We start from the raw sequence: 6,695 nt of genomic DNA, 5'->3' as shown, positions 1-6,695 counted from the left end.
GGAGTATGCATTGCTTTTGGACATGTGATGGTTTTACCAAATTACCTATGTTTAGTCTACAATTAAATCTTTTTATTTGATGTGCAAGATGAACGTTGATCTTGTTTCATATGTTCGATTTGATGTGCAAGGTGAAATACTGGCTGGCCCACTGCATTATCGGGACGGCTGGTAAACCTCTACTTCTGCGTGCAATTTTTCATGTTTTTACCGCGCGGAGCGATAACGCGGCTGTTCGAGTTAACCTCAGGATCAAACTGTAATCCATTAGTCCGGAATCCATAATTTCAACAGCAGGAGTATGTTTAAGTTTACTACTCCCTCCGTCCCAGTTCGCAAGGCAAAGTTTTCAAATATCTTGGCCCAAGGTGAATTCTCATTGGCTCTAAATTTCACACACAACATGCAAAAACTGAAACCCTTTCACATGCATGGAGTACTAGTGCGCGGTGGTTTCATATGCATGGAGTACTAGTGCGTGGTGGGAGATGAAAAGATGAGTGTTTACATGTAAAAATGAATTAGTTTACTTCCACATTAAATGCAAAATGTGCCTAGGAGGTGAGGGATTTTGGGACAAATATTTTTTGGGAATTTGCCTTGCGAACTGGGACGGAGGGAGTACGTAGCATGCATTGAATAAAGCATCAATGCCGTCCCTGCTCCAACATACATATCTACCCTGACACAGCACTCATATCTACCCTGACACGTAATAAACTTACTCCGAAACAGGTTCCAACATTCAGTTTAAAAGATGGGCACCAATTTCAAATATTCTAAGTAGTACAGTAAAAAAACATTCCAACGGAGAAAACTATGTGTAATTGGATAATATATGTTTAAGCTGTTGCAGGGGCTTCCGTCCATGAATGGTCCTCCGCGTTTCAGACCTTGTAGATTGCCTGCATTTTGGCAAGACAATATTTTGTTGTCAAAAAAGGCCATATTATTTCATACATATACTTTTGCCGCTCACTGCAGATATAATGAACAGAGTAATAAATTGATAAAGAATAGTTGAAAAGGGGACTGAAAGACTTGTGAGGGAGTGGACAGTTATTGAATAAACAGTTTATACTAGAGGCTTAGTTATTCATAATACAATACTTCGCATTTCACAGCCAAAGCATAATCCCTGAACTGTGATACGTGCTGCAACGACAAAAACATAGAAGAGATAGCTGACAATGGCTCAGCGCGCTAATACTATGAACATAGATGCTGCTTCGGGTATAATCCACAATCTGTTACTCCATCTATACCAGTTTATAAGCTCATTCCATCTTTCGGTAAAAACTTTGACCATTAATTTGGTCACCAAAATAAAACATATATGTCATAAAAATTATGCCATTGGATTCGTATTCAGATAAAGTTTCCAATGGTATAATTTTTCTGGCATATATTTCATATTTTGTTGACCAAATTAATGATAAAAGTTTTTCTCGAAGCATGTAATTGGCTTATACCCAGCACTAAGTTTTGACAACTAGTTCAAAACATACAAATTCTGAACCTTCACTACTACCTCTGTCCATAAAAGGATGTCTCAACTTTATCAAAACATGCATATATCTAGACGTGTTTTAGTGTGTAGATACATGCAAATTTAAGAAAGTTGAGACCTCTTTTTATGGATGGAGGGAGTACTAAATATAAACTCAAACCTACAATTCATTATTATCCTCACTCTCCTTCGTAAACAAACACAAAAACAACAAATTTCAGCATCCGTTATGTATTATCTTTAAACATAATGCAATAAGAAATAGTAAACAAAATGTATGCCACAGCTCCAATTACTCACCTAGGACAGATTAATCATCAATTTGTGGGCCTTCACTTTGATGTAGTCTAGTATATCATGAATAGGCTGCAAAAAGAGAACATGGAGAAAGTAGAAAAGAAATAAGACCAAGGGGTAAGACAATTTTTATTTAATGATTAATTATAACAAATGAACCTTTTGTGAAGTGCCATGCAGCTCATTAAGCACAAGTGAGATACCCAACACATCTAAGGCAAGGAGAACTGAGCAATGTGCAAAACAGATACCAACAAGATGGCCCTCATCATCGAAAACAGGTGATCCCCATGAAGTGAAGTTCTCAGGTCGACAATCTTGAGTGAAATATCTGCCTCCTACAACACTGAATTGATCTTATATTTAGATTGAAGACAAGAGAGTGCTACCTTGTTTCATACAGAAATTAGAAACCTTACTTTATCAACCCCGGAGATAAATAGCTTGGCTTAGGAATAGTTGTTTCCGAAGGATCTAAGCAGAGCGTGTACACCGCTTCTTCAGCTTCAAGCCCAAATGAACTGAACGGCACTGCTTGCACCATGTCATTTTCAAGATGGACATTGACAATGAGAAAAGCAGCTATGTAACGGCAGAATTGTACATCTGCTTTTTGAAACTCAATTGTTGTTCTGTTGCTATCAGGAAACACAACTTCATAACGAGGTTGAGGGTCACAATCATGGCCATGGGAAAACGTATTTGCATGTGCTACAATGTAGCAGAAGCTATCCTCCTTTAAGAAGACTATGCCAGGGGTAACTACGCTCCAGCCTCTTCCACGGATTGCTCCGCTACTTCGTATTTTGACAACATATCTCCGAACCATGTTATGAAGGTTGTCAAAGTCTTCCTGTTATGATAATGAAAAGAAATCGTACAGGTAAATTCATTAAGCTTTCTTATCCTTTGAAATTTTTATAAGCAGTAATCTATAATTATTATTAGACAAAGGCCATAAACAAGCATTTCAGAGTGCACATGCAGCCTTCCGCATTATCCCAATTAATCTGGACCATAAGATCAGATATTAGACAGTCCAGATTCTCTACCTTGTTCAAAGCTGATATTCCATTTGGGCATTACCTTTTCATCAGCCTGAGAGCCTGGGCCACCCAATCTACACAATTATACTGCCATCTGAACCAAACTACGCAAACTCTGTTCACCTTCTCTATCGAGAGTGTCATTTCTTCTTCACATTTCAGATTATGTAAGAAGAATGCATCACGATTTTCACGCAGTCACACTCAATCATTTACCTTTTAGAAAGGTTTTTTTGTATTTTCATAAATAAGGAAAGAGCAAAACTCCCCTAGGCATTACATTGCAATATTTATATCCAGGTAGAAATTAAAGTTCACAAAGTTAAAGTGGCCTTTTTTATGAACGAACACTCAAACAAATTTACAAAATCCTGCAGCAACTCACATGCAATATTTTTCTAGCATTAACCAAACCAAAGGACGTGGTGAAATTAAATGCATGTAGAGGCAAAGCATTTAAACAAGAGGAATCAACCTAACCAATCATTCTATGCTTTCTGAGATGTGTATTGTTGTAAGTCCCTATCGCACCCATCAATGCTTGGTTTAAGCAAGATGGCACTACAGATCTATTCATTTGAATTTCCTTTCATGGCATCATGGCTTCATAAACAACACATAATGAGTTTTTGAGGTATACCTTTGTAGCCATGAACAAACACGTCACAGACCAGAGAAATAGGGATTGGTGGCGAGGACCTTCGTAGCTATAAACAGAACATAAGTTAAAAAAACAAATGTAGATATCCGATTGGCTTCTTGCATAAATAAAAATGTTTGATTACTATTTGCCGGCATGAATATAAGATGTGCAGAAGCAGAAAAACAGGAAGTGGCAAATATACAGAAGTAAAATTATATCTATAAGTAATTATCTTTATCAAAGTATTAATGTAGGTGCACAAGCACTAAGTTGAAGTTATCAGTGCATTCTGGATGGTAACTTCAGTAGAAAGCTTAAAGTGGAAACTTTGAGATAGTGCTTGCAATGCAATACAAGAAACCGCAGGGGGTAATGTCTGTATATTTTATTACACGTATCCTGAAGCATAATTATATTAATTACTATTTCACAGATAACTAATAAACATAATCATTTTGTAGTTACTTCCTGAAGATAAGTAATGAGTGCTTTACAAGGATGTGAAAGTTTTTTTAACAGGAAAGATTGATTCTAACAAGATACATGCCACAGGTAATTACAAGGAGAAGGACGTGTTTGGATTCAGGTTCAAAAATGAGCAAACACGGGAAATAATCAGAAAACTGAAGACAAGGATTCAGTTGGCATGCAAGTAGTATTGAGACGTTTGAACGATTGATCCCGAACAGAACAGAAGCCGAACATAATTCATTGGGAGGTCGATGCAGCAAACAACTAGTACACGATAGAGACTACAGAGTTCAGCACGAAAAACAATTGTAGCCCTAAATGGTATTACCGATTCACAAAATTAATCGGTTATACCTGTTTTCAGAGAGAATAATCGTTATACCTGTTTTTCAGAGAGAATAATCGTTGACTGCTGTCGCCGGCTCGATCTCGCTTGCCGTGCTACCTGCAGAACAGTGTGTGGGGGGGGGGGGGGGGGGGGGGGGTTAAAGCGGAGAGAGAGGAGACCCAAGGGGGCGGGGCGGGGCCGAGGCCGAGAGAGGACAGAGGAGAGACCGCCAAGAGAGAGAGAGAGAGAGGATGCACCGCTTGCTCTTTTCCCTGCCGCCACCAGCCCGCTCGCCGCCGCCTCGTCCCGATGCGAATCTGCCGCCGCCCGATGGAGAGATGGGAGGACAGTTCGGATGCAGAATACAGTAAGATGTCACGGAAAGGCGAAATGCGTGTTTTCTTTGGGTAAACACTATCGGCCCTGACTGTTGCCAACAATGTGTCCTTCCTACCTAGTGCCTAAAATTCGTCTGTTTGGAAGCCTACCTCGCACCAAAATGTTGCACACCACGATATTTAAGAGCATCTCCAGTCGCGTCCCCCAAATGAGGTTTGGGGGACCGCGGACAAGAAATGGAGAAAAAACTGTCCAGTCGCGTCCCCTAAAGCTAATTAGCGCCTCATTTTGTGTCCGGCGTCCCCGGTAGAGACTCTATGCATAGAGTCTCTACCGGAAACGCATAGAGTCTCTACCGGGGACGCCGGACACAAAAACAGCGTCCGGATGCATGCATGCAGCCCCTAGTCCCCACATGCTAGTCTCTTTTCCCACACTTTCTCTCACCTACTTTTCCCACATGGGGTGGTCCCCTCTATTAAAATGCATGCATCCGGACGCTGTTTGAGGGACGCGGCTGGGAAGGGCCTCTTTTTTATACAGATTTTGGTCTCTTTTTGTCCGGCGCGGTCCCAAACGTGCCCCAAATCATTTGTGTCGGACGCTTTTTGAGGGACGCGACTGGAGATGCTCTAAAGTATGTTAAAAGTTGGTCTGAGAGAAATGGCCGATTTGACCGTTTTTATGGGGACATGCCAGCGCGTCGTTATTGTTTTGCACGCGTTGGGAAGCGAGAGAGATGAGGCGAACACCTTTACTCTGCACTTCACTCCTCTCAGCGCCCAGCCGACACTCTCACCTCACTCGATTTTTCCATGGCCGTCGCTCCTCCTCCTCCGCCCGGCAGCCTTCCCACCAAGCGGAAGATGTTCGCCCAGGAAGTTTAGGCGGCGCGACAACTAGACCAGCTAGCGGTCGGCGGAGGCAACCTCGCAGCCGCACTGAAGGCCCCCTCCTCGGTCTGTTTGAGGGTGTGGTTGACGAGGGTGGCGACGAGGGCAGCCTCAGAGGTGACAGATCTGACCAGGGGATCGTCATCAGCGTTGGGCAGCGGTCAAGCTAGCGTTGCGGCGAGCAAGACTCCTGCGTTCGCAGGTCCTAGTCTCACCGATTTGGATGGGGTTTTCTCAACCCCTCAGGGGGTCGCCTCGAACAAGGCCTCCTCTTCTTCCCGGGCTCCGACGGGTTGGTCCAGGTCTCGGGGCGTAACTCCGGTAATAGGAGTGCCCGATTTCTCCTAGGTACACGCACAATCTCGTAGATTTAGGCAGCGGTTAGGGTTTGGTTGAATTGGGTAATCGCCGATGATTATGCTATGTCCGGCAAACGGTGGTACGCGTTAGGGCTAAAATGCATGCGCTACTAGGGTATCTTGCCGAGGTGATGCATGCGCATTGTAGATTTCCCAATTTGTACAGTGCATTTATCGGGGTGTGAAACGATTGCACATCCTAAACTGGGAAATTGGGACGAAACTTGCATAGTTCTGGCCAATGGTATTGTACATTTGGCTTATGTTGTGGCAACACTAAGCATGGCAGTGCCATAGTTGTTGATCATGCTCTTGGGCATGGTCTGGATGGTGATCAACACATTAGCACTGCCATAGTTGTTGATCATGCTCTTGCTCATGGTCTGGATGGTGATCAACACATTGGCACTGTCATAGCTGTTGATCATGCTCTTGCTCATGGTCTGGATGGTGATCAACACATTGGCACTGTCATAGTTGTTGATCATGCTCTTGCTCATGGTCTGGATGGTGATCAACCCATTGGCACTGCCATAGTTGTTCATCATGCTATTGGTCATGGTATGGATGGTGAAAACACATTGATAGTGCCATACCTGTTGATCATGCTCGTGGTCATGGTGTGGACGGTGGTCGCCACATTGGCAGTGCCGTACCTGTTGATCATGCTCGTGGTCATGGTGTGGACGGTGATCACCACATTGGCAGTGCCATGATGAGTGCATTTTTGGAGTGTGTTAGGGTGGCGCTTGACGAGGGATTACCTTGACGTAGTGTCTTGATTATCTCCCTGACAACGACACCAGAAA

The 6,695-nt window shown here is 42.9% G+C and overlaps 1 protein-coding gene across 2 annotated transcripts; it reads right to left on the bottom strand.

Annotated features, from left to right (window-relative positions):
• Window positions 1-699: 699 nt before the first annotated feature.
• Window positions 700-4,645, bottom strand: LOC124686521. 2 transcript variants are annotated; one of them, XM_047220449.1, is made up of 7 exons: window positions 4,553-4,645; window positions 4,350-4,412; window positions 3,494-3,560; window positions 2,227-2,660; window positions 1,967-2,153; window positions 1,811-1,876; window positions 700-905 (listed from the first exon to the last, which is right to left on the bottom strand). In XM_047220449.1, exons 3-6 carry the CDS (start codon window positions 3,503-3,505, stop codon window positions 1,811-1,813), a joined length of 699 nt encoding a protein of 232 aa, XP_047076405.1. In that variant the 5' UTR covers window positions 3,506-3,560; window positions 4,350-4,412; window positions 4,553-4,645; the 3' UTR covers window positions 700-905. The 2 variants fall into 2 exon arrangements, with proteins under 2 accessions (XP_047076405.1, XP_047076406.1); XM_047220450.1 differs by having other exon boundaries at window positions 4,523-4,573.
• Between the last annotated feature and the right edge of the window lie 2,050 nt (window positions 4,646-6,695).

Source organism: Lolium rigidum, chromosome 2, assembly GCF_022539505.1.
Source record: "Lolium rigidum isolate FL_2022 chromosome 2, APGP_CSIRO_Lrig_0.1, whole genome shotgun sequence".
Classification (NCBI taxonomy): Eukaryota; Viridiplantae; Streptophyta; class Magnoliopsida; order Poales; family Poaceae; genus Lolium; species Lolium rigidum.
Note: the sequence above shows the minus strand (reverse complement) of the source record. Positions and strands in the feature narration are given on the sequence as shown.

What these genes read in the sequence shown, in the direction of transcription:
- LOC124686521 (XM_047220449.1), bottom strand. An exon ending in TTATCTCCGGGGTTGATAAA is followed by an intron (nt 2,154 to 2,226) that starts GTAAGGTTTCTA and finishes AGATCAATTCAG; the next exon opens with TGTTGTAGGAGGCAGATATT. An exon ending in TGCATGGCACTTCACAAAAG is followed by an intron (nt 1,877 to 1,966) that starts GTTCATTTGTTA and finishes CTCTTTTTGCAG; the next exon opens with CCTATTCATGATATACTAGA.